General features: G+C 35.8%; 1 protein-coding gene across 3 annotated transcripts in view; it reads right to left on the bottom strand.

Annotated features, from left to right (window-relative positions):
- The window catches only part of znf385b (zinc finger protein 385B), a 207,198-nt gene that overhangs the window by 58,336 nt on the left and 121,337 nt on the right, over positions 1 to 27,525 (bottom strand). For all 3 annotated transcript variants that reach the window (XM_065252220.1, XM_065252219.1, XM_065252221.1), the window contains one exon: positions 2,757 to 2,899. In XM_065252220.1, the coding sequence (XP_065108292.1) occupies positions 2,757 to 2,899 (143 nt within the window). The remainder of the gene's footprint in view (positions 1 to 2,756; positions 2,900 to 27,525) is intronic.

The raw sequence follows: 27,525 nt of genomic DNA, 5'->3' as shown, positions 1-27,525 counted from the left end.
TGTATGTTTTAAAGATCAAAAGTCTGAAAAAAAACTTTTTGCTCATGAAAGCAAATTAATGAAAAATGATTGGCAATTGAAAACATGCGCCGGCATAATGCCTTGGTGTTCACTTTTGCCCATTTAGGGCTACTGTAGAAACATGTGGTGTTTTTCCATTGCATAGTACCCGACGGTTTGGTTTGGGTCAAGTCGGGTCAGCTCACCTCACTTTGGCATGGTTAGCTTTTCCATCGAGTTTAGTAACCCTTCGGAGTGGGAGGGATTATAGGCATGCTGTTATATTTGCGCTGCCTACTGCTGTGACTTCATACAAGTGAGAGCGTCGTTGTTCATTCCCATACATTCATTTATTTCTCAGTCCGACACAAAATTAAAAATGACCACCACAAATAGATGTTTGCACATCGCGGTTATCAATATCTCTGTCTCACATGACAGTTTCTGTACAAACACCCATTGCGTCAGTCGACGCGCTCTGCTGAGCCTCATTTAAGTTGCATTTAAACATACATGCGGACGTGCGCTTCGTGAATTTGCCGCCACAAACTGTAAGTCTGGAAAAAAACTGGTATGTGTTCCTGATTCTCAACCTGTGGATGTTTTATTTATCGCTAAACGAGAGTTTGGGAACATACAGCAAAGCATAGATGACAACAGGTTTACTCGAGACAGCGTTATCTAGCATGAAGGTAAAGCACACTGCAAAAAATTATTTGAGTTTTTAATTTAAAATGTCTTAACTCGGAAGGATCTGGAACAAACGTCATTTCATCTGAGATCAATCCGCACATAACAGCCTGAATCACTTACTGATTTACATGACACAAGTCATCAGCTGTTTCCTCAAGTTCACGTCAGGTAAGTGTTTGTAAATAACGTTTTTACACAGACATTAACTTTCAGTGCAGACAAAACACTGGGGAATGTGTCATTGATTAAACCGAATGTTCGTCTTTTGACAAGTGTTGTTCAAATGTAGTGGCTGCGTGTATGTAACTGGCTGACTATGTTAGCATTGCATTGTGGGTTAGTTTTTTAATTATTATTTTTTTTATTAATTATACTCCTAATTTTAATCAGTATCCATTGTATAACCAAATTTATTTGCAGCACATTTTTTAAATTATTAAGTTCATTATTATTTTGAGAAGTAAGGGGGCACAGTGACTCAAGTAGCCGGGCCATGCCCCCTAGGGCCCGCTCGTGGCGCCGACACTGTGTTAAGAGATGTCAGTATTTTAGTCAGTGATAAGTCCTGTTCGAGAAAACCGCCCAATAGTGTTTAATTCAATTACGTGTGATGTCTGAGGGAAATTTGGCAATTTTAGGGTATAAAGTCTTTCACCGTCAAGCTTTATAATATTAAACATCTATGTATGTATGTATTTATATTCCTCTGTTTATCAAACCAGAGCGGTGATGATGTGGGGAGAGGCAGACCAGGGTTACGTGGCGAAAGAAGTTCTGCTAAATGGCCATGCAGATGTTCTGAGTGACTTTGGAGTGCTTTTAGGACTGTTTTATGCCCTCTATTTAGAGAAGACTTAATTCTGTATGTTCAGTCTGTATGATAATTGAATAAAGCTTTTGTTTTTATGTGACTGAAGTTAATTATTTGTTAACAACACCAGCATAAATTATTTGATAAATAATTTTAAAAAGTTTATTAAGTATTCCCAAATAATAAATATGAATTGCAGTAACACATAAAACATTGAGTAAATACTTAAATTTTAATTGACAGAGTCTTTGCTGTAAGTTTTTAAAGATTCGACTGATTAAAACATTTTAGTTGAATGAGCTATAAAGCTAGTTGAGCAAACATACTTTTTTATATTTGAGTCAAAATTGGGCCAACTAAAAAACATCAATCCAGGTAACACTTTGGAGTCAGAAATTGAGTGAACGTAAAATTTCTGTGGAACTAGTTACTAAAAAAGAATTCATTGAGCCAACAATTTATTTTTTACAGTGTAGACTTATTTTCTTTTATCGTTTTGCTCATCAAGAAAAGGCATCTAAATTTAAGAATTTTTAGATATTTTTACTGAAAACAAGACAAAAATCCTAAGAATTTTTTTTCTTGAAATTCATTTTTTTGCAGTGCAAATCTTTTACATTTTAGCGATGACCAATCAGTAATCTACAGTATTTTTGCGTCACATTTTGGTATCAGCTCGAGTCGCTTGTAACCCCAACCGAGGTGGTACTAAAAAAAGTATCGGGTACAACATACTGCACCCAGTGGAAAAGCCCCCAAAAGTAAGCTGACCCGACCCAAACTGTGGAGTACTATGCAATGGAAAATCGCGAATGGTGGCACAAAATGTAAAATGCAAATTAGACTGACACTTTACACTTTGTCTTTTACACTGGCATATTTCTTTCTCTTTTTTGTAAACCCCATGCCAGCTTTTTGGCTATATTCATGGCAAACCGCTGGCTTAATTATAAAAGTAAATAACTTTTAGATTTATACTGTACTTCTTTCTCTCGATAACTGCTATTCTGAAAATACAGTACCAGCCCATAATCATTGAATCACGACAAGCACACTTTGCAGCGTTTCATGACAACTACAGCTTGTGAAACAATCCATCTATAGCAATATACGTGTAACATAACATTAGCTCTCCAATCTGTTTCTGAACAGCGAGGCTTTTAATTCCATCAGTGTCAACCCACACAGGAACGATGCCAACATTAAAAGGAAAGAGAGCCAAGAGAGGGGAGATGAAAGCAGGCTTGCTTACAGTATTGAAATTGGGGAACAGGCCGACCGGAGAGGAGCTCTCCATGGGGAGGGTCATGAAAGACTTCACATCCAGAGAGGACTGCATCATTAGAGAAGAAGTCCGGAGCAATGTGGGGAGCGTATTGGTGTGACAGGAACTACCTGCGGAGGGAAAGACAGAAAGAGACAATCAATGACAAGACGAAGACCACAACAGTACAATGTCATCTTGATATCAAATTAGACTCTCTTGACCCCATCTGCATCTTAAAAGAAACCACATGAGGTAAAGCTGTGAACCTCAAATAATCTGTTTCTGCATTGCTGCATAAACATGCAAGGGATTTAAATATGGACTGAAAAATGAAAGTGGGAGAATTTGGCTAAAGAAGCAGAACATCCAAGACATTTAAGACAGCAAAGCCCTTGTTTCCGTAGTGGTAGTGGATTGTAAATTAAATGTAATACATGTGTATTTTAACCAATACAAAATCTTTGTCTCTTTTCATTTATTTATGTTAAACTGAACTGGAGCATGTACTATACTTCCACTGTATTGAAATGAAGCCATAACAGTGAATACATTTGCCCCTAATGGTTTTTGATCAGTGTGAACAGTACCGTATCCATTTGTATGACACAATGACAGGTCCAATAGGATGTGTGATAAAAAAGGACCTTGTGTAATATGCCATGGAGACATCTAATCATGTATGTGATGAAAGGAATAAGGTCAGAAGCATGTCACTGTAAGAGATCCGAGCGGTAATCAGCGAGGACAAAAAAAGAAATGCTGTGGTTTCTGGGAGGTCTCTTTTCTGTCAATTTAGTATTCACATTTTGTATGCGATGGTTAACAAATCTTTGTAAAGCTCTGAAAACTATGGGAACAGTAATGCAAACATGCTTTTAGCATAGCAGGGGATAAACAAGCTGCTAAAGCTACCCAGGAGGTATAATGTACAATACAGCTGCTGTAATCATAACCTAGAGTACATTTATTCTAGACGGAGAAAAACATGCTGCCAATCTCATTTCTTTCATTTCATTTTTCAGAGGATAATCTTATTGCTCAGAAGCTGCACTTTATTAGCAAAGGAGACATAACAGAGTCCTCTGGTTAGCAGTTAAGTCTCAATTTGGTATCAAAAATTTCTTAGGCTATTCCACCGAACCAGTAACATTTTCCCCAGGACATTATGGGGTGGGTTCCCAGACAGGGCTTAATTTAGTCCCAGACTAAAATTGATTTTTGCGTTGGCTCAGTTTAAAAACATCTTGCATTGACATTAATTTGAACAAACATTAGTGCCATTGTTTTGTCTCAAATTGTTTTGGCACATCTTTAATGTTTTGTGTAAGTTAGTTTGTAAAAATGACTTAAATGTCCTAAAGGCCTAATCTTATGGGGCGGTTTTCGGACAGGGATTAGACTAGTCCTAGACTAAAATAAATGTAAGAGCTGTCCAAACTGAAAACAACTTGCACTGACATATCTTTAAATACAACAGTGCCCTTAAAAAAATATTTTCAAGAAAACATAGAAAACATTTTCTTATTATTTTAGTCTTGTTTTCAGTAAAAATATATATAAAAAAATTAAATTAAGATGTATTTTCTTTATGAGCAAAACGACCCAAGAAAATAAGTCGTGTTTTTAGACCAAAGATATCAAATTTAAGTGATTTTGTGCATAAAACAAGCAAACAAAATCTGCCAATGGGGTAAGCTAATATTTCTTGAATTTTTCTTGAATTTAGTGTTTAAGAAAAATTTTCAAAACATTTTTGCTTACCCCATTGACAGATTTTTGCTTGTTTTGAGTTTAAATTTACTTAAACTGTATATTTTTGGTCTATAAACTAGACTTATTTTCTTAGGTCATTTTGCTAATTAAGAAAAAGCATCTTCATTTTTAACATTTTTAGATAGTATTTTTGTCTTGTTTTCAGTAGAAATATCTAAAAATGCTTAAATTAAGATGCTTTTTCTAGATGAGCAAAACGACCCAAGAAAATAAGTCTAGTTTTAGACCAAAAATATACAGTATCAAATTTAAGTGATTTTGTGCATAAAACAAGCAAAAAAAAAATAATAATAATCTGCACCTGGGGTAAGCAAATTTTTCTTGAATTTAGTGTTTAAGAAAAATGTTCAAGATTTTTTTGCTTACCCCATTGGCAGATTTTTTGCTTGTTTTATGCACAAAATCACTTAAATTTGATATTTTTAGTATAAAAACTAGACTTATTTTCTTGGATCATTTTGCTCATCAAGAAAAAGCATCTTAATTTAAGAATTTTTAGATATTTTTACTGAAAACAAGACAAAAATACTAAGACATTTTTTTCTTGAAAATCATTTTTTGCAGTGTAAGAAAATATTTTCTTTAAAATCATTTTTTGCAGTGTGTATATATAAAAAATCCTTCAGATATTTTCTTTGTTGATTTTGTGTGGCTCCATATACAATCTTTGGTCTGAATTTTATATTAATAAAAATATTATATTTTAGATAAAATACATTTTTGTCATGTGACGAGGATGTTGCTCAATAATGTTACTCCAACATGTTCCCCATCTGAAAAACTTGAAATATTTCACAAGACTAGATCTTCTGAAGGCCACGAGAAAACCTAAAGTTAATTTTCGTATCTTCTTTTCTGCACATTTTATGATATTGAAGCTTTGAGGGTCAATCTTAACATACTGGCCTATTACCTATATATTTATTTGTATTTGCGTGCATTCAATTAAATATATTTAATGTATTTGCTAAATCTATGCCAAAAAATATGATCCTGTTTACTAAAATGCATCCATCTTGCATTAAGAAAACATGTTAAAAATAAACTAGTTACTGACCAGTTGTGATTAGTTATTGACCATTACCCATTATTTTTTGAATTAAAAATATATGTTTTAATAGATTTAGTGTTAACCTCCCACTGAGATTTGGTTTGTCTTTTTTTCAGATTTCTACCAGCTATTTTGGGGTTAGGAAGCACCAATAAATATAATAACCAAATATTTTTCTTTGAAGATGAAGCAGTGTAATTGTTCACGTTTGTGTATAACAGGTTCCAGTTACAAAGAATTAAGTATTATGGTGCAAACAACAAAAAATGTGATGTCCACGTATGTGAACATCCAGGTCATAGGAATTAGGAAGTTAAAAAAATATTAAAATTTACAACATGCAAATGGCACCGATTCAGTAGAATGGCTTTCTCCTTAAGAAATGAGACAATAACTGAAATACAATTGAAGCAGTAAAACTATGTTGCTAGCACAGCCATGATTGTTGGGTCTTAGGATATTAATACTAGTAATATTAGAGTTTCTAATAAAATCTCTGATTTGTTTTTTGGCACATGTATAGAGCAGGGTGTGTGACGCTTACATCAGAAAAGAGTTGCGGGGTTATTGGCCAAGATGAAGAGAATGCAGATTATTTACAGGCTTGAGGTCCGAGGCTATTTTGTGTGGTGATTTTGTTGCCTTACCAACATCTTTTGGTTACATAAAATTACTTCCACTGCTATAAAACCAACACAATATATAGTTGTTACTTTTGAATAATGGCTTGGCAACAGGGTGTTCAAAGACTTTAAAGATAACAAAGAATCCTAAAGATTTGATTTGAGTTTTCCATTCCAGTCCATACTTTCAAAGCCGGCAACATAAACAGGAAAATCACTCGTAATTTATTTGTAAAAGGAAGGTTGTTTGTGAGCTATTACTATTTGCACTACACAAGCCAGAACAAGTCAAGCACACTGTGTTACAAACGCAAACACTTTATAGGCAGACATACGTCTTCCCCTTTACCTGTACGTCAGAGTACAGACTTATTTTATTCCCATTTGCTGAAAATAATGAGAACCACATGCAATAACTGAACTTGGCCCTTCGACTGGCATCAAAATTCATAGCTTTGATTTGCAGCTCTGTGGTCCGACCAAAACATTCAGCTTCAATAAAACAACAGCTTTTTCATGCATCATATGAGGCAAAACACTGCTTATTTCAATATTTAATGAAACCATCACAGATGTAGAAATGTAGTCGGGTAATGACTGCTCTCATCTTTTAAACACACTGCATTAGTTTAACCCCTTTTGATGCATGAATGACTAAATCACAAAGGATAATGTTTAATGTTTCTGTTTACTCCTAAACGTGATTGCAAGACTTGTATTATAGTTTTTCTATTGATATTCTTAAAATATTTTAGTTATATGTGTGCTATTAGATTTAGTGTTAAAAAAAGAAAAATATCAACTTCAATTTTAACGAGTTACAACATGAAAATGGCATCGATTTGGTGGAATGACCCAACTACCCATTTTGAAAAAGTAATGCTTATCTCCAAAGCAAAACATCAGTACAATGTAGTGGTTTTCATGCATCAAAGGGTTACATTAAGCCTGCTTTTTCTTTTTTATGTTTTTAATTGACATTTATATGCTCTACCTCAAGTACGGGCTAAATTGCAAGGAACAATACCGAAGGAGCATTACAAAGAGACATGGAGCTATGTTTCAAGACAGACTTAGCAGGGGTTTTAGAAGACTGTGGTCAGGGCCAATCATTAAAACTGACGACAGGAGAAAGTGTGTGTGCTAGAAACTGCAGTAATTACTGTGCACTCAAAGTCAAAGAGCTCTGTTTGGCCAGAACAGGTGAAGTATTACAACAAAGCAGAATACCACACACTATACTGTATGAACCAAGTGCAAAAGCTACGATATTGTGAGTTTCTTTACAAAGATGCTTCTTAAAGGGATAATTCAGCCAAAAATATTAATTCTGTCATCAATTACTTGTAAAAAAAAATGATTGCGTAGTAGTCTACGGCAGCAACGGAGTGCAAAAAAAATTATAAACACAAACAAGAAATGACGGAGAAATAAGAGATTACGGAGAAATAAGTAATTACTACACATGATATTCATACAAAAATATATTTATTGCTGCCACAAAAAAAATTTAATTGAAAAAAAAAAGTTAAAAACTGGGGCGGGCCCAGGGCCAGGCCCCCTATTGGCCCGGGCCATTTGCACGTGCATACCCTGCATGCCCAAATGCTACGCCACTGACTACAGTGACGCGGATGACGTGTTATCCTCAGACATGTTTGCGAGGTTTTTTTTCCAAACTTACAGCGTAGGGCTGGGCAAAAAAAATAGATTTTTCAATAAATCGTTTTTTTTTATGTGGTCGATTCAAAATCGATTCTCAAAGGCCACGATTTTCCCCATATTTATTTCCGCAAACATTGAATGTAAGATTAATGTTAATCTTATTACTAGTCTACTAGATGTCAATCTCTTTTTTGCCTTTGCGCAATGTTATCAAAGAGCGACAGACGAGCCTGTCATTCATTCATTCAGTCTATATTCTAATATAATATAATACCCTATATAATCTATATTCATTATATAGGGTATTATAAAAAAACAAACAGCTGGGGCGCACCAGATAACACGTCAGCCGCGTCGTACATCATGCAGTCATGTGACTTTAGTCTCGCGCATGCGCTTCACAACAGATGCGGAAGAGAAGACAATGCTAAATAAAATCATGATTTTTGTTATTTCTGGACCAAAATGTATTTTCGATGCTTTAAAACATTCTAACTGACCCACTGATGTCACATGGAAGACTTTGATGATATTTTTATTACCTTTCTGGACATGGACAGTATACCCTGCATTGATTTTCAATGAAGGGTCAACAAGCTCTTGGACTAAATATAAAACATCTTAAACTGTCTTCCGAAGATGAATGGAGGTCTTAAGAGTTTGGAACGACATGAGGGTGAGTCACAAATGACATTATTTTCATTTTTGGGTGAACTATCCCTTTAAGGCAGATATGCCTTTGGCTTTTTTAATGAGTTTTATGTACTATAGGCGGTGACATCACTATAGTCAGTTTATTGATTTGATTTATTGATAAACGCATGAAAACAGTTTAATGACTGTATAATGACTATAAACAGATGCTCTCGACACATACTATACATTCCTCGAATACTTTTGCATCAAATCTGGTTAATCTCCCCTCAGGCCATTCAGAAATACCAGTTTTAGGTGCAATCCATTAAGAGTCTGATAAAAATGCTAATTAACAAGAAATCATGCCAGGCAGGTTTGCATCTGAGCTCTTCATATCTTGCACAACCCTACACAATGACACAGTGTCATGACTAACTTTTTTAATTAGTGACAAACACCACAAACGTATTAATTCTGTTCAAGAGCATCATAGACTCCAAACAAGTGAGAAAGATTTTCAGTTTTCAAGTTGTTATTCAGCCTATTAGACTACAGAGCGTACAAGTCACTCAAATAGATTCAAAAGCACCACATCAGCATCCGGAAAACGAGACGTATAAAAGTAATGACTGTTACCTGGGAAACGATGGTGACAGCACCGAGCATGATGTTAACTATGTGCTTTTAGTCTATGTGATTAGGACATGTTGTAGCAGGATTTGCATCCTCGTTGCCACGTTTGTAATTATTTTCTTTTGCTTATGCCGATAACCGTTTAATCTTAGATGAACATGAATAAAAATGTAAATTTGAGTTGGAAAGGGGCAAATGAGGAACATTTACATTTTGTCGTTATAGTAATTAACTTCACAAAGGTATAAAACACCAAAGAAACCCCTCTCCAATCAGCCACCAATAGGCAATGGAGCCTTGCACACTTCAACAAACCACTCGAAAAAATACCACAGGCAGTTGTTGATGCAGGTAATGATCATACTGGGCGGCTGTGTTCACGGTGAGTTCCTGCTAACAATGGTGACAAAATTTTCTGTACTCGCAAGACTGCATGTCATTAGGGAAAGTAAATGAAAGGTTAAAATGTACGGAATAATCCGCCGTCAAGCTGAACTACCTGAGCCAGATACACAACAGGGGGTTCTTAACAACACAAAAATATCTAGTGGTTTTAGTCTCCTGTCTGACTCATTGTTAACATAACCATAAATGTTTCTACAGGTAATCTTCTCTCTTCGTCTTTCAACAAATATCACGGAAAGTCCTGTGAAATGGATAATTCATTGTTATGTTCAGTACTTTCTAAAAAGCTCATTTGTCATTTAGCAGGCGCTTCTATCCCAAGCAAATTACGCTACAGTCCCGCAAGAGCAACTTACTGTAAGTGCACTGCACAAGGGAACAATAGTTATAGCTTGTGAATCAATCTTTGTAGGGTTTAAGCCTGCAAGATTTTAAATGAAAGCCACTTTAAACAACGTGCACAATAACTGAACGCCATTGTAGCCATCGTAGTTGTAAAGCAAGCTATTAGCCATAGCTTTCCTTATGTAGTAATGCTGATGCAGAGGACTCTGGTTAAAAAGTGTCTGGCGTACATAGAAAGCAATTAATCAAATTATGGACAGGTTAATATGCAAGATTTTTGCCTTAAAGGGATAATTCAGCCTAAAATGATATTAAACCCACGATTTACTCTGCTGTCCGAGATGTATATGTCCATCGTTTTTCAGATGAACACATTTTCTGTTATTTTAGAAAATGTTTTAGATCTTTCAGTTAATCAAATGTAAAGTTACAGGGTCTACGACCTTCAAGTCCAAAAATTGTGCATCCAACCTTCACAAAACGGCTCAACGATGATAAACAAAAACCTTCTGAGGGTAATCCACGCGGTGTTGTAGAAATATCCAAATGTAAAACTTATATACGAAAAAAAAGCTTTCGTCAACGAAAGTATCAGTTTAAAAAAAAAATCTAAATTGGTCAATCTCTATTGAAAAAGCCCTTGACAGTGAATGTACTGTAGATGGTCAGATGCTGAGCCTACAGTATAAGAAGTTTGATAGACTTTGGGCTGTAAAAGGCCACAGCAGTAAACACAGCATTGTCAAATAATTATATTTCTTATATTTTATATATTAATTAACACCAGGTTTATAAAATTGCAATACCGATTTCAAAAATCTGTTATTCTAGGCAAAAACTGTCATTCATCGAAGAGTCTTTCTGTAGTCAAAGTCCAAACCACCCATCAAAGTCCTGCTGCTGGACATGAATGGTATATTGCTATTCAAAGCCCACAAAAGTGACAGAGAATCTGAAATCGAAACAAAAAATATTTAGATCAACCTTGACCAGCATTTCTCTTTCAACTCGGTTTCATCACCCAGCCATGAGCCTTAAAGTCCGATGCAAGAAACGAACCGTACGACCAGCAGCTGCAGCTACACCTGTCTCTCAGATGCTCTCTCTTTGTAGAAATGGCCAGCAGACTTTAACACCTCATTTTATGTCTTTTGAAGCAATATAAAAGCTTTTGTGAGAGAAAGAATGATATTTAAATTGTTATAGCTCCACAGTCTTTACAAATAAATATATTTAAGTTCATGCAAAAGTGAAATTTAGTGTTTACAATAAGAGTTGATGGTGACCACCAAAATCGTAATTTTCCCAAAGAAGAAAAAGTAAACAAATGTGGATGTAGGTTGTGACCAGGTGCTTATCAGTACTTTAAGAGGCTCGGGACGGGACGGCGTGACATTTGCAGTGTTAATGGAGGGGGAGCTTTGACTCTCCTGAAGAGCAGGAATGAGAGTTGGCGAGAAGCCCTTGGCTCAACTTCACCCTTTCGCAACGCTGACTCCCACCATCTGATTGCATTTGACAATGCCAAATCAAACGGGGCGCTCTTTGAGACTGCACTTTTCCCAAAGGTTAGTCAACATACACCTTATCTCAAACGGGTATTCTGAAAGATAAAGATGAAGAAAAATCAACATCAATGTTGACTTTCAGTCTGAATGATGTCATCTTGGGAAAATCCTGTCATCTTTTATTCACCCACAAGAAGCAACATTTATTTATAATGTGTATTTTGAATATTTCAAGTAAAGAATCATGCCGTTCACGATTTTTAAAGAGTTTGGAATGACATGAATGAAAGTAAACGATGCCAAGAATTTATCATTTAACTAGGGTTTTAACTCTAGTAAATTTTGTATATGTATATCAGTAGCGTAGCCAGAAAAGAGACTATGCGTGTGTATCTGAAAATCTGGGTGTGCCACAATTATTGTCATATTGCCTACTGTGCAAATTATTAACCATTAGCATATAGGTTAACCATGCTATAACCATAATGTTATAAGTGAAAAGGCAGAGGCAGATCCAAATGCAACAATTTATTAGACAAGAAATAAGCCAGGCAAAGGTCAGTATCAGAATCAGAAATATTCAAACTGCTTTTGCGCGTTGGTTGGCGCTGAGCCAGAGACGGACGTGCTCAGCGCTCATCTCGTTATAAATCAATATAATTTATAAAGTTTTTGAATGAAGAATCAGAATATCAGATAGTTGACATGGTAAGCAAGTTAGTGAATGTGTTTAATAAAAAAGGAAAAACAAAATTCAACAAATAGCATACAATTGTTAGTTATTGTGGCTGTGGTGTGTCACGTGACAATCATGACGCGTCGCCATGGACACAAGGGGTCAGTTAAATATTTGTAACTTATGCGTGAAAGGGTTGATTTTAAATATATATATATATATATATATATATATTCTAAGGAAACAACAATAGCCCAAGTTTAGTAAACATTTTTATTTAGACTATAAAAAATATTCTGCATGCACTTTTAGGTGTGCCAGCTGCCACTGTGGGTGGCACTGGCACACCCTGGCACACCCGTGGCTACGCCACTGATGTATATGCTAAATTCCTGTACAGCAAAATGTAAAAAACTAATAAAATGTAGGTCGTGAATGCACATGAATGTTGTGAATAAAAGTACCACACATGTGCTAAATAGATATACTGTATACTTACCAGTGGCGGCTCGTGACTGCTCATCCAAGGGGCACAAATTCAAAATAAGTGTTCAGAGTGTCGTGTGTTGCTTGCGTTTTCAAAATATGTGTTTGTTTCAAGGAAAACACTTCTTAGTATTTTTGTCTTGTTTTCAGTAAAAATATCTAAAAATTCTTAAATTAAGATGCTTTTTCTTAATGAGCAAAACGACTCAAGAAAATAAGTCTGAATTTTAAACCAAAAATATCACATTTAAGTGATTTTGTACATGGAACAAACACAAAAATCTGCCAATTGGCAGAATTTTTCTTGAATTTAGTGTTTAAGAAAATTGTTCAAGATTTTTTTGCTTACCCCATTGGCAGATTTGTTTGCTTGTTTTATGCACAAAATCACTTGATTTGATATTTTTGGTCTATAAACTAGACTTATTTTCTTGGGTCATTTTGCTCATCAAGAAAAAGCATCTTAATTCAAGAATTTTTAGATATTTTTACTGAAAACAAGACAAAAATACTAAGAATTTATTTTCTTGAAAATAATTTATAGGAGTGTATCCTTCTAAAAATAATTTACATTTATTTTAACTTCGATTTTTCTATGCAGACATCTAATAGAAAACCAAATTTCACCTTTTTCTGACTGGTGAACCAATTCTAATGTACACAATGCAAGAAATACAAGATTAATAGCTGCTGATAAATGAAAGACATGCAACAAAGTGAAAAGCTTGCAGCATAAAACAGAGGTTACGTGTCCTTGAAACTCCCGACATTCACTGCATACAAAACAACAACTGCCAAAAACACTTCCATTAATCACATTGACTGAACTGTAACATTCATGGAGCCAAATGTAGTACCAGCAAAGCTTGTGAAGTTAGTAGTAAAGTACTGTATGGATAACCAAGTTAACATAACTTTCTTTACTTAGGCTTTAATGGTAACATAGATAGAACTAAACTATGCATGGGAATGAACCTGTGGCATCTGCAAGTCCAGGTTTTTGTCAGGTCTCGGTTTCTGCTCCATCTCTCCCTCGGCTGCAATGAATAAGGCTGAGGCAGACTGAGAGGAGGGTGGGGAAGGTGCATCTGCGGCAGGTGGGATTTAATCGGTAAAATCCTTGTACTGGAAGCGAAAAACCAAGCTGAGAAACAGAGATACAGACAGCTTGAGATGTGGTCACTCGGTTGCACCCAGAAGGTTTCTTGCCACCTGGTGCAATGAATGAGCGGTGCAGAGAAATCAGATTGGACCTGCACAGGCTCAGATGTCATTTTCTAAACCTAATCTAAACCTAAGCCCCACCATCATTTCACGTTGGTAAATATTGCAGTAAATGAGGGTTGTGGCCGAGATTTGAAATCGATAGAACAGCAGATCCTTTCTCAGATATAGCTGGAAACACAAGCAGCACCGTTTTTACCAGTGCTTTAAGTAAATTAAGCCCCCATGCCAAATTTTGATAGCAATCCAAACCCAACCAACAGGGACTTTTCTTTTTAAATGGCCTTCGCAGAATGATTTCGTCCTGAAGGTTTTTCCACAGAATATATGTTAATAGTCCAGTATAATGTTTCTTAAGCTTTTGAACAGCGGAAAAAGATGCTGTGGTTATGACTTCATATTTTTTCTGGATGTTACGATTGGAAGTGTATAAACTGGCTGAAAAAGAAACAGTGTGGCAAGATGCAGATTTTAAAGTTAAACAACAGCAGAACGATGTGAAACTGAGAAACGTTCAGTTGCTGACAGTTTGGGGCCGATTTACAATGCCAAGAGAGAAAAATGTTTGGAATTAAATGAGCACACATCAGCCTCGGTATAAAAGAGCTTATTCATCTTTGCCTCAAATGATGAACATTCATTTCAATAGCTATTCTCTATGAATGCAGCCTGAAACCACATATCTGAATTTGGTTCGGCTTTTACAAAGCAATTCTCCAAGGAGAATATATAATTCGCCCAGCAGCTGAACGTCTCCACGGTCTACGATGTTGAGAGCGAACAGGTGTGAATTAAACCCAACAGTGGTTTATGTCCTGACGTTTAAAGCAATAGTTCAGCCAAAAAGGAAACCTCTCTTATCATTAGGGTTAGAGCTCATTCCCTTTCAAAGCCCCATTACTTTTTGTGGAGAAAAATATTCAGCAGGTGGCCTTTTAATAAAGTAAAAATGTAATGGACACAAAAAGGTTTCCCAGACCGGGCTTATCTTAGTCCCAGACTGAAAATAAATGTTTGAGCTGCCTTAATTTAAAAAGATAGTTCACCCAAAATTGAAAAATCTGTCATTCTGTCACAAAGGAAGATATTTTGAGGAATGTTCGTAACCAAATCGTTCGTGATTTCGTATTTTTCTTTTATACTATGGAAGTGAATGGGGCTCATGAAGGGTTTGGTTACAAATATTCCTCAAAATATCTTAATTCGTATTTATCAGAAATTTATACAGGTTTGTAACAATATGAGAGTGAGTAAATGATGACAGAATTTTCATTTTTTGGGTAAAAAACCTCTTGCAATGATGTATCTTAACATATAACAGTGCCATTGTTTTGTCTAAAGATGCAAACCAGTATTGTTTTTTGTAAGGTATGTTTGTCAAAACTACTTATAAGTCCTAAAATAACTAAGGCCTAGTCCTGGATTAATCCAACCTTGTACAGGAAACTGCTAGGGGTGTGATGGATCACAAAACTTGTGATTTGGATCACAAAACGTTTTTTGAGGTATGGATCGAATAATTTTTCGGATCAGGAAAAAAAGGGGTGTGAAAAATCTAATAACACATAAAGAAATCAAATATTTATATAAAAAAAAGAAAAATGCACATTTTCTCTTTGTCTTGGGTTGTTTGATTAACATTAATGACACAGACTTAAGTAGGTTAATTGAGGTTACTGTCTCTTTAAGATAAGCACGGACTGGTTTCTGACTTTAATCTATACAAACACTTAAGACATAAACCTATGTTTTTATTATAAAAAGAATAATGTGGAGATCATTTTATTTGTATGTGTCCTGTCAAGAACAGAAAGATTTTATGTTAGCTTGCTTTTTGAAACGCGTCTCTCCATGTGTGCACTTTTGAGTGCACTTAAATGCGCACGCACACACAGACGGATTACTATCCGCTATGGCATGGCTTCAGAAGACACAAGGTACCTGAAATATCCTTTATACTTTCATTAATGGATTTTTTATGTCAAATAAAACAAAGACCTGCAGTTTTGCATGGCACTGGAGAAAAAATTTAGACTGGCACATTAAATTATTTTAATTTGAACATGCAATTCCAAGACTAACATAAAGTAGTAGAGACATCTGCAGGTCAAAGACCTTGCATGCTAACATTAAGTGTGAAGGTTTAGACCTAACTTGGGTGACAGCAGGAAATCTTTACTGAGACTTTAGCAGAAAAGCACTTAACCTCAGGCTTCTGCAGAGGGAATGTCTGTTTAATTAGTGGGTCGTAAGACACTGTGGATGGAAAGTATCTCCTAACGGCATACAACCCAGCCTCCATCACAAAGATCTTCATTAGAAAGACGACAGCAGGTCAATGATATTAACATCAGCCAGGGGCGTGACTAGACTTGGCCAACATGATGAACTAAGCCTATGGTCGATTTTAAACATCAGAGATATACTACAGATTAAATTAGCCTTGTTAAATCATTGCTAAACCTTTTCAAAAATGGTTACATGAATATAGGTTTTCTTCAAACATTAAAAACCTTTAGTGAGCAGTGACTGAAAACTTAGTCACACTCATAAAGTAACGAATATTTGTTCTTTTCTTGTTTTAAAGTAATAGTTCAGCCAAAAAAGAGCACCTATTTCATTGCTAAAAACAACGTTATTTTGTGTATTTGGTATAATACAATGTGTTAGCGTGGTTTATGGTTAAAAAAAGATTATTTTTCACATACCGTACATTTTTGTAGATCCAGATATACTGCTTTTCTCAAATTGATTTTGTACAAAGCTCAACGATCTGAAAAGCGCTGTGTCCCTGATTGGCCAGCTAATCTGTACAGTGTGTTTGGCCTGAATACCTCTGACATCAGCCAGAAATGTGACGCTCCTTACCATGTTTGAAAGATTCAATCACAATGCAATGCTAACAGGAGTTAACTTACAGGCTGCGAGTCTGAAGCGAGAGGAATTATGATAATGTCGGTCTTGTCCATGTCAACTGGCCCAGGAAATAAACTGTTGCCTACAATCCGTGTGTTTGTTGTAGTCCAAGAAAAGAGTTTTACGTTGGAGATGATAACTCGCGTCATAGTTTACTTTGGGGTTCGTACCTTTTGCATATCGTTAGCATGTACTAATACACACTTACACACCAAAGGAAATGTAAAGTCGTGAATCGGACCATAGCTGCTCTTTAAAAGAAAATCCGTCAACACAGCAAAGTAACTTCACTCTTCAAGTACTTTATGGGGACTTGGTGAGTTATAAAAATAAAGGTTACATGTAAGCTTGGAAAGCTGCTACTGCACCATCAACATTCCTCCTGATCTCCAATCCCATGAGCCAAAACTGTTGTTTTGATATGGTTTCATTTATCAGGTTTTCTTTAAAATAAAACTGCTTCAGCACATTAAAAAGAAAAGAAAAAACCCAAACAAATTAAGATCTGGCATTACTAAAAAAACACTGAGGGCTGCAGTCCAATAGCCAGGACCTTGTCACACCCCTGACTTCAGCTGTCTAAGCATGCAAATGAGACTCCAAGAGAACGTTAATCACAGTTAAAAACAACCGGCTGTGAAAAGCACTGAACTGAACCTTAAAAAGTGAGGTATAAGAGCATGTAGAGATGCTTATTCAAAAAGCTGCAGCATTAAGCTTTTGATCTAACCCCGCATGGTGAGTTTACTTGTTTACATACTAGACAGTGCACAGTGTCTTTAATACAGAATTCTGTTTTAATCACGTCGTGTTAGAGTGTTGCCCTAAATAAAAACTGCATAAATTAATTATTTATTGCAAAACTATTTAATGATGCAAAAAGAGGCCTACTCTTTATATTACAATTGGGTGATTCTCACGAAATCCTTGAAGCCATTTTTTTGCACATATAAGATTAAGGTCTGAACTTACTATAACCATTATGTTTAGAGGATTTAAAAAATATTTCCTATAGAATTATTTACATTTTTTAGATTAACATTATCAAAAATTATCATTACCGCAACATGATATTACATTAAATATATGCATTTACAAACTCATGTTTCGGTAATGAGAACTAAAAAGTTGTCTAGGTACTATGAAAAAACAAAATTTCAACTTTTATCTGAAGAGAAAAAATAAGAACTGCTTACCTGGAAGCCATCTTATGTGTAACAATCAATTATGTCCCTTCCAACATTTTTTTTTAAAAGTGTTAGTTCATTGAGGGTTTAAACAATGATTGAAAATTGTTGCGGAGGATGAGAAAATCGGTATTGGACACATTTATAGTCCTTATTATTGTCTCTACATTTACCAATGATCACCAAATACCACATGTTTCTTTACTGTAAATGTTTATAGTATAACATGCACTGAAGCTTTTTATTTTTTAGATTTTTTAATTATAAACATTTTTCATGTCAAAGAACCCAAATCCAGTCATGGACACATTGGGGTAATGAAAATTTTTCCCTTAAATGTGGAAAAAACAACTAAATTAGTTTGTATGATGTAATTTGAAATCATGTGCAAAATAGTACATGAAGAGATGTTTGTAACTGTATGCTTCTTATTTTTAAAACTCTTACTTTGCATTTACTTTTTTTTATCAAAATGTTTCATGACACCTCATAAGTCTAATTTCGCAAGAATCACCCCATTGGCAAATGTAAGTTTCAGGTTTAAAATTATTTTATTATCAGTAAAAAGAGAAGATTTGCTGTTTTTTAAAACCTCTACCATAAGCACCACATCTGAACTACACAGCATCTTCAAAATATACATATGTAATATTTAATATGTAATGCAAGAAAGCAAGCATGCTTTGAAGAGCCCACCCCCTCCACAGAGAGCCTTTCTCTGTTTTTACGTGCTTTCATGTTTTGTTGATTTTGGATGAACGTAAAGTAGTCGCTTTTTTGCCAACCATTCTCAATTGGTCTGCATGGCTGATGGAACATGCAGGGTTGCCAGATCTGCATAACAAAACAAGCCTAATGGCCAATCAAAACTAACTCAAGGGTCATAGCCCAAATAAAGAACTTTGACATAATACTTATTGCACCTTTAGGTCTAGTCTGACAAAGTAAGACATATTTATGATATTATGTGTGGATGTACATATCAGAACAATGCCAGACGGACTGAAAAAATTATTCATTCAATTTAACTCTTTCACCGCCATTGACGAGATATCTCGTCAATTAAGAGAAATCGCTTCCCCGCCAATGACGAGATTTTCCGTCTTTCCGCAATACCGCTATTATCCACCAGCTGGCGCCCTTCAGCAACTTTTTAAACCCGGAAGTATTGACCTATGGCAAGCGGCTGCATGTCCGTGTCTGTTTTAAATATCACTTTGAATGGGATCTCTATGAAAAGTCCGTCACAAAAATGGAATTTTCTCTGCTTTTTGCTCAAAATGTGGTGTTTTTACAGAAACCTACCCATATTCAAAAGCTGATTACAAAAGAACCACTGAAGGTAAGATGAAACGTTTTTTGTTTTGTTTGAAAGCAGAGGGTCTGTTCTTTCATTTGGTATATTGTATGTTTATATATTTAAAGAAGAACATTTTCTGGAAGACATTAAACTTTGGTGAAAATCATGAAAAACGCTGGCGCTGGCTGGCAACTTTTTTAAAAAACGCTGGCGGTGAAAGAGTTAATGTCAGGGGTTGCATTCAATTTATTTAAGCTACATTTAAAAAAAAAATAATAATAATAATAACTTTTGTTTAAATGTAGCTTTAATAAATTGATTGCAACCACTTACCTTAAAAAATAGAGTAAATTGAATGAATCATTTTTTTCAGTGTGGTTTTTCAGCAGGGTTATAACAACAGGAACCGTGACATCGCCTATTTCAAAGCAGAGCAAATAATATATATCTTTTTAAAAGTTAATTAAGCCAATATTATTATTTGAATGCAGTGTACAGATGAACTGTGCACAATACGTAAACAGAGTCTATTTTAATTTCATGTTGACTCTACAGTGTATTTTTGGATTTATTATGTTTGGCCTTGCTATTGACTTTGTCTATTTCAGCCTTGTCTCAATTTGCACTATAAGGACCATCTATTAGCTAGCTCACATGGGTTAATTAAGTTCGTCATATATCAAGAATGGTGACGAAAAGTAAATAGGGGACATGACACTGACACATTACATTTCAGCCTAGATGACTGCTATCGGCTGTCCATCCCAGCCAAAGGCAAGTCTAATGAGGCGGTCACTTTAGACAGCACAGTGACCGCAGTGGGATTAAACCATTAAATGCGACACAGCTGCTCAATGCACTTTTTTGTGCTGTGACTTTACACGCTGACATTGCATGCATAGCATCACTATTTCAGGAAAATCTAATAATGTCCTAAATTCAATATAAATGCAGATTTGCATGCCAACGGTTCAAAGCACGACAGCGAGACTGAACAGGCTCTGTCTGTGCCTTTAAACACAATTTGTGAAAACGAAGTTGCATTTTCCTCTAATAAAAATCTCATGACAACGTGGTAAATGAAATCATGCCTCTCAATGAGTGTGCGTCTTTGTGCGATGTGTAATTAGATTAGATTGGCAAAAATTTCAGGTGTTGCAAAGAGCTGCTTGCATTTACGGAAGCATTCACGTCACAGTAAAACTTCCTTGTGCTGTGCTGTTTCTACAAATTTTTGCATAGAAATACAACACAGATGGGTTCAGAAATAAACTTTTAATTATTTGTGCAGTATGCACTTCTTAACTCTTTCCCGGCCATTGACGAGATATCTCGTCAATCAAGAGAAAACGCTTCCCCGCCAATGACGAGTTTTTCCGTCTTTCCGCAATACCGCTATTATCGCAACTTTTTAAACCCGGAAGTATTGCCCTATGGCAAGCTGCTGCATGTCCCTGTCTGTTTTAAAGATCGCTCTGAATGGGATCTCTATGAAAAGTCTGTCACAAAAATTGAATTATCTCTGCTTTCTGCTCAAAATGTGGTGTTTTTGCAGAAACCTACCCATATTCAAAAGCTGATTACAAAAGAACTACTGAAGGTAGGATGAAACGTTTTGTTTGAAAGCAGAGGGTCTGTTCTTTCATTTGGTATATTGTATGTTTATATATTTGAAGAAGAACATTTTCTGGAAGACATTAAACTTTGGTGAAAATCATGAAAAACGCTGGCGCTGGCTGGCAACTTTTTCTTTAAAACGCTGGCGGTGAAAGAGTTAAAGAAAACGCCACAGTTTTTCAATATTTTACTATGTTCTTACCTTAACTTAGACGAATTAATACATCCCTATCTTTTTTCAATGCATGCACTTAATCTTTGTATAGCGCCTCATGAATGTGTTAGCATTTAGCCTAGCCCCATTCATTCTTATGGCTCCAAAAAGGGATGAATTTAGAACCATCAAACACTTCCGTATTTTCCTTATTTAAATTTGTTGCATGAAAAGTTACATGAGTAAGTATGGTGGCACAAAATAAAACTTTAGTTTGGAGCCATAGGAATGAATGGGGCTAGGCTAAATGTTAACACATTCAAGAAGTGCTGTACAAAGATTAAGTGCACACTAGTTTGTATTAATTCATAATTTCAGAGTTGAGATAAAAACAGTAAAATATTTAAAAACGGTGGTGTTCTCCTTTAAACTTCAAAATACTCACAACACAACCATTACCACATAAGTTAGCTGACCCCAATTACATTTATAAAGCTATATCAAATTTGTATGTTTACATTTCTGCAATTGTTATTTCTTTACAGGTGTCAGCGTTAAATTGGACAGTGTCACCGCCAAACACATTTCCTCTTTCACGATTTCATAACATTACACATATTCAAAAACTGTCCTGCTCTTCATGTATTACCAGCACACATCTTTCTTATTAAAATGCTTGCATATAACGCTAAACATATCTTACGACTACATCTTGTTTCACTTAATTTCATAATTTTACTTTGAAGCTAGATCCTGCAGTCTGTAAGCATTTTTTTGCTCTTTTAATCACATGATGAGAAACACATGGAGCCACTGGGAATTAATTTAAGTATTTAACTCCAACTCTTGCATGAGTACGTTTGAAAAGGTCCTTTGAGTCATGCAACCTTGTATCTAATCAGCATTACAATTAAGCTTAAATGACTACAAACACTAGTAAATGCACAATGATGTATCTAGCCGCACAACTGTGGTGTAGCGTAAGGGATGCTTGTACAGACATTAAAATAAAATATCTGCTACTATGATTAGTTTTCGGTTTCAAGTCAAATACTGTCATGCCCGTGCAACAGTTTACAGACAGATGTAGTTTAGATAACACGCTTGTGTTATAGAGTAATGCAACATGTAATTGCATTGATCTTGGCAAATGCATTTCAGAACTTATCAGCATTTAACCTCATGATATTGAGCTTGAATAGCTAGAAGCTGTGTTCATGTATGTTTTGGGTCTACTGTAGATATGTACAATGACCACACACATATGAAAGCATTCTCATTTAAAGTGCTATAGGTTTTTGCCATTATGCTGAAAAATCACAAGGTTACATCATTCAGCTCTCCATCTATAGTTGCTCAGTACGCTTAAAGAGTGCTTCAGTTAAAATGAGTTAACTGAAGGTTGAACTTCAATTTATTTTTATGTGTATGAAAGTGTTCGCATACAGTCAAGCGTGACGCAATTTTTGTCCTCAGAAAAGTGCGCACGTACATTGTATGCGTAGGTCGCACATGTGCGGACATAGGTATATACAGGGCTCAACATAAAGGACTTATACAATGTTACCATCCAAACGTTGCAAACGTTAACTTCTTGGCAATGTCATGAGGTTTGTCCTACATTATTGGTTGTTTTGGACACTGTTGCACGTGTTGTGTTACGTCAACTGGTAGAGCAAAAAGACTTTACAGAGAACCGTTACACCCCTAGCGCGAACGCGTCTTTACATTGACTTAACATTGAAATCACTCGCGCTTGACGCCTCTACCTCGGCTGGTCTGAACGCAACATTAACAAATGATGAATAAAATGCATCTGTATACAATTATTTGGCTTTTGAAATATTATTTTAAATATCTTTTTTTGGTGGGGCCAGTGAAAATTTTGGCAGGGCAAGTAAAAACCTAAACCACTGGCCCGACCAGTATAAAAAAATATTTGCGTTGAGTCCAGATATATTATTTAGGCCCTGACAGGTTTTGAAATTTGTCATTGTGTTCTTTGTAGAGTTGGTGGACATAAAGCATCGGTCCAAAAGTTCAGGGTCACCAGCTTATTCTCAATCTTTTTCCACGTTTTAGGAAAATAGTAAAGTTATGGAAACTATGGAATGACATGCAAGGATCCAATATAATGTTACACATCAGATCCCCAACAGTTAACCAAACATTTACTTAAGACATAACAGATTATATCTCTGTGAATTCTTGTCAAAACAGATATTTCTTATACTGTAATTCTGTCTGTGCGCGCATATATCGTGGCCGCGCACCTGTGTGCATGCTTTAGATTTGTCAGCCAGCGCGTAAAATATCGTTTTCATGTCTTATTGTTCTTCATAACTCTACCTTCAGTGGATCTTTTGTAATCAGTTTTTGAATATGGGTAGGTTTCTGCAAAAACACCACATTTTGAGCAAAAAGCAGAGATAATTCCATTTTTGTGACAGACTTTTCATAGAGATCCCAGAGCGATCTTTAAAACAGACACGGACATGCAGCCGCTTGCCATAGGGCAATACTTCCGGGTTTAAAAAGTTGCGGAAGGGCGCCACCTGGTGGATAATAGCAGTATTGCGGAAAGACTGAAAATTTCGTCATTGGCGAGAAAGCGTTTGCTCTTAATTGATGAGTTATCTCGTCAATGGCGGTGAAAGAGTTAAACATCAATCAGGTACCAAACTTATCTCTCTTTATAATTATTTCAACATTAAGGAAGTCCTGTACTTTATTTTCTAATTCCTGCATGTTTTAAGATTGAAAACACGCGAGTGGATGGACACGCATCCTTTGTATTAGTTAAGCATTTAGGACGGGCATTCACACAAGACACGGTAGAGGTGGCAAGCATGGATGATTTACATGTTAAGTCAATGCAAAGACGTAATTAGGCATCATTCGGCGCGGATGGCACACAATCTGGAAGTTAACAAAAGGAAGTTAAACAATCTGAACTTCGGCGGATTTCCGCACCACGTTAACCAATCAGGACCTTGCTGTAGGCTGTAGTAGTGACGTGATTACAGGAAGCGGACGGAGTCTCAGCGGAGTCGGAGAAGCCCCTACCAAGACTAGAATTTCAGGCGCGAATAAAGTGAGTAAACTCAAAATGTTCAAGTGTCCAACTACGCATAATTAGCGCGTTTTTGCCACCCCTGCGGTCAAGGCCGCGTTATCCTAATGGGCAACATGGGCTGCAGCCCAGAGCCCCGAACACTAGAGGGCCTCCGAGACAATTCTATTTTGAGTTTTAAAAACATTTTGATTGACGTAATTATGCGTAAGTGCTACCTAGAGCAGAGGCCCCCAACCACTGGGTCGCAAGAATGTTCTGAAAAAAAATTGTATAATAGCTACGTAATAGCTTATGGGATATTATGTCCTTTAAGAGCCGAAAAATAACATCGATCATTTCCACTCTTGTACAAGGCCGTGGTCTCTCTGGGACCTTCAGCCCACCAGGAAAAATTATAAATGGAGTACTAGATTAAAACCTTGGATACTGTACATAATCTAAGCAGACAGCATCCAAGACATAATCTATTAAAGACTTCTCCCTGTATTCATTTCGTGTAAGAAGGCTGTGTCTTTATTTCTTGTTTGTGTATGGATCGACTTTTTTTCTTAGTTTAACTGTTGGATGGATACATGAATAGCCATCTTCTGTGGTAAGTCCTTACATTAAAAAAATGAATATGCAAAGCGAAGTTAGACAACATGCATGTTTATTCTGTTTCATGTTTATTTCGTTTCGTTTTGTATAGCCCTTTTTATTTTTTTATTTCTGGACCCGTTGCAACTGCGAGCAGAAGAGCAACCTGCCTTCGCTTTTTAAAAATAGTATGTGTTGATAATAAACATTTAAACTAACATTGTGATATGCTGAAAATATTTATTTAAATAGTTGTTATTATAGGCAAGTGTTGATTTGAGAGGCTCAATTCATCATACATGTCGTCAACTTGCTGTCGGCCGCTAACCACTAGTTATCATAAAAACTTTAACAAACAAAAACTGCTCTAAAATGTAAATAAAAAAGAAATATAACTATTTTGCAATTTAAAACAAAACTGAACTGCTTTAATTGCTGCAAGAGTACAGCTGTACAAGCTGTGTAAGCAGTTATTTTTTGCTATTTCTGCGGATTTCTTTTGCAAAATCTATGCGGAATTTTGCAGAATGATTTAAAATGTTTTAAAACGATCAGAGAGAATGTGTGCTGTGAATATTACAAAAAATAAAATATTTTATAACATGTTATACATTTTATTAAAGGATTACGCTGAATTAGACCAACATGAACCAACAGATAATGGATAATGTGCTTTCACGACCATAGAGTTTTATATAATATATTACTGTCTACAGTGTAACAGTAAAAAGAAAAGGCTTCTCATAATAAATGTAGCGTATATAGCAAGATAATTTCATCAGTTTAACAGCACAATGTATATATATTTATCTTGTAAACGGATTTGAAATAATAAATAATTGTCGCGTCACGTAGCAAGAGAGACGATAGAGATCTCATTAACTTCTCCGCAGTAAGTTTTATTTCAAATTCAAGTTTTACATATTAAATAGACTATTAAAAAGTTTGTGCTGCTCTCATAAAAACCTCACTGCAGACAGCACAGACTTCTACTCACAAACATACGCGATGCAGTAACTATATCTGCGGAAACAGATTCCTAATGGGGAGAATTAAAAAGTTCGGACTCGGTTCGGACTCGGGCTGAGAATTCTGGGCTCTACTACTTTTGCATCAACTTGATTTTAATAATTTAAATGAGGAATTATATTTAAAGAAGAACAGACAGAAGCACTTTTAGTTGTGAGTTGCATTTAATAAATGTTATTTTCTGGGCTGTTTCTGATTGTAAAATTATTACTTGATAATATTGTTTAATTTATTTAAATAATTTCAGCCTACTTTTGCATCAACTTGATTTTAATGATTTAATTGAAGAATTCTCTTTAAAGAAGAGCAGAAAGGAGCACTTTTTGTTGTAAGTTTTATTAAATAAATGTTATTTTCTGGGCTATTTCTGATTGTAAAATTATTTGATAATATTGTTTAATTTATTTAAATAATTTTAGCCATTTAATGTTGCACATACGCTGTAAAAAACACTGGATTTACTAAAAAATATAGACAGTGCATCGTTTTTGCATCCCCTTTTTTTTAGTAAGTTTTACTAAAAAATTTTTTTAAATGGGGCACTTAGTAAATCCAGCCTTTATTTTTTTCAGTGTATATTTGGGGGGGGGGGCTCAAACCAGCGTTAGCCCAGGGCCTCACAAAGCCTTAACCCGGCACTGCCTGCGGTGGCTGGCGTGAACGCACCATAAGGCTGCGTCTTAATTTATCCAACAACGGGCAGGCCAATGGCCAAACAGAAATTGTGCACTACATTAATCGCACGTTAATAAATTTTAGTTTTGTTAAAATTAATTTACTTAATTTTTGACAGCCCTAAAATAATATTTATGATGGGCTCATATCTGCACCTTTTTCTTATTATTAGGTCATGATATTATGCAGTGCCCGAAAATAGTCCCCAGCTTTTGAAAGTTACCAAGGGGACTATTTTCGGGCGCTTGATTATAATGCCAGAATGAGAGTATAGTTCCTAGCCATATCGGCCTAGAAAATCGCAACTTTTAATTTTCTGTCGGTCTTAGTACACGATGCAACTACAAAAGAGTCAAGTTTTAAAAGGAAACTTTATGCAACTTTATGCAAATTTTGAGCGAGAACTGATGGGAGTGAAGCAGTGCAGTTCACGTCATCCATCGAATTAAATAAATGGTACTTCTGATCGGTTTGTTTTTCATTTCAACTATCCCTTTAAGATAATAAAAAATAGAACAGTCAAGTGACCCTAAACATTTAACCGTATTGTATCTACATCACACAAAATGTGAATATTCAGTGAAAAGAGAAGCTAGGCCCACATGTCAAAGTGAAAATGAGCAGATATATATTTCAGTCTTTCTCAAACAGGTTACTCTCTCTTTCGATCTCTCTCGCAGCACCCCATGGCAGAGTAGGCGGTGAATCTTTTACTCTTATTTAACTCTATATATGTACCCTGGAGTGACTCACTGGGGTTGACTCAATCCACCTGCATAAGACGAGGGATTGAAAGGCAGAAAGAAAGAGGAGGGCGAAATCAAAAGGCAAAAACATAAGCCAAGTTCTCATGTTTGGATGTTTAGAAGATGGAAAGCATCCCACTGCCAGACTCCACGGCTGTCAAACCCGAAGCGCTGTATATTCGCGTGTCCAGGGATGGATCATTCAGTGAGATAGATTTTCTTGTTGACAGAAGGATTAGGTTCTCAGTAGGGGTAATGGCTAGGAGACAATGTGCTGGAAAATGTTCAAGAGATCCATCACCTGTTTTCTGGGCACCTGTGAACTCACCGCACAGAGATGTGCATGCAAACGGACGGCTGCTAAATCTGTGTCAACTCTATGGGGATTATGGGACAAGAAACATCGTTCCCGACATCCAGGCCGTTGAGAGAAGCGTTGGAAAAAACTGCATG

Source organism: Paramisgurnus dabryanus, chromosome 15, assembly GCF_030506205.2.
Source record: "Paramisgurnus dabryanus chromosome 15, PD_genome_1.1, whole genome shotgun sequence".
Classification (NCBI taxonomy): domain Eukaryota; kingdom Metazoa; phylum Chordata; class Actinopteri; order Cypriniformes; family Cobitidae; genus Paramisgurnus; species Paramisgurnus dabryanus.
The sequence above is the reverse complement of the archived record's forward strand: the minus strand, read 5'-3'. Positions and strand labels throughout refer to the sequence as shown.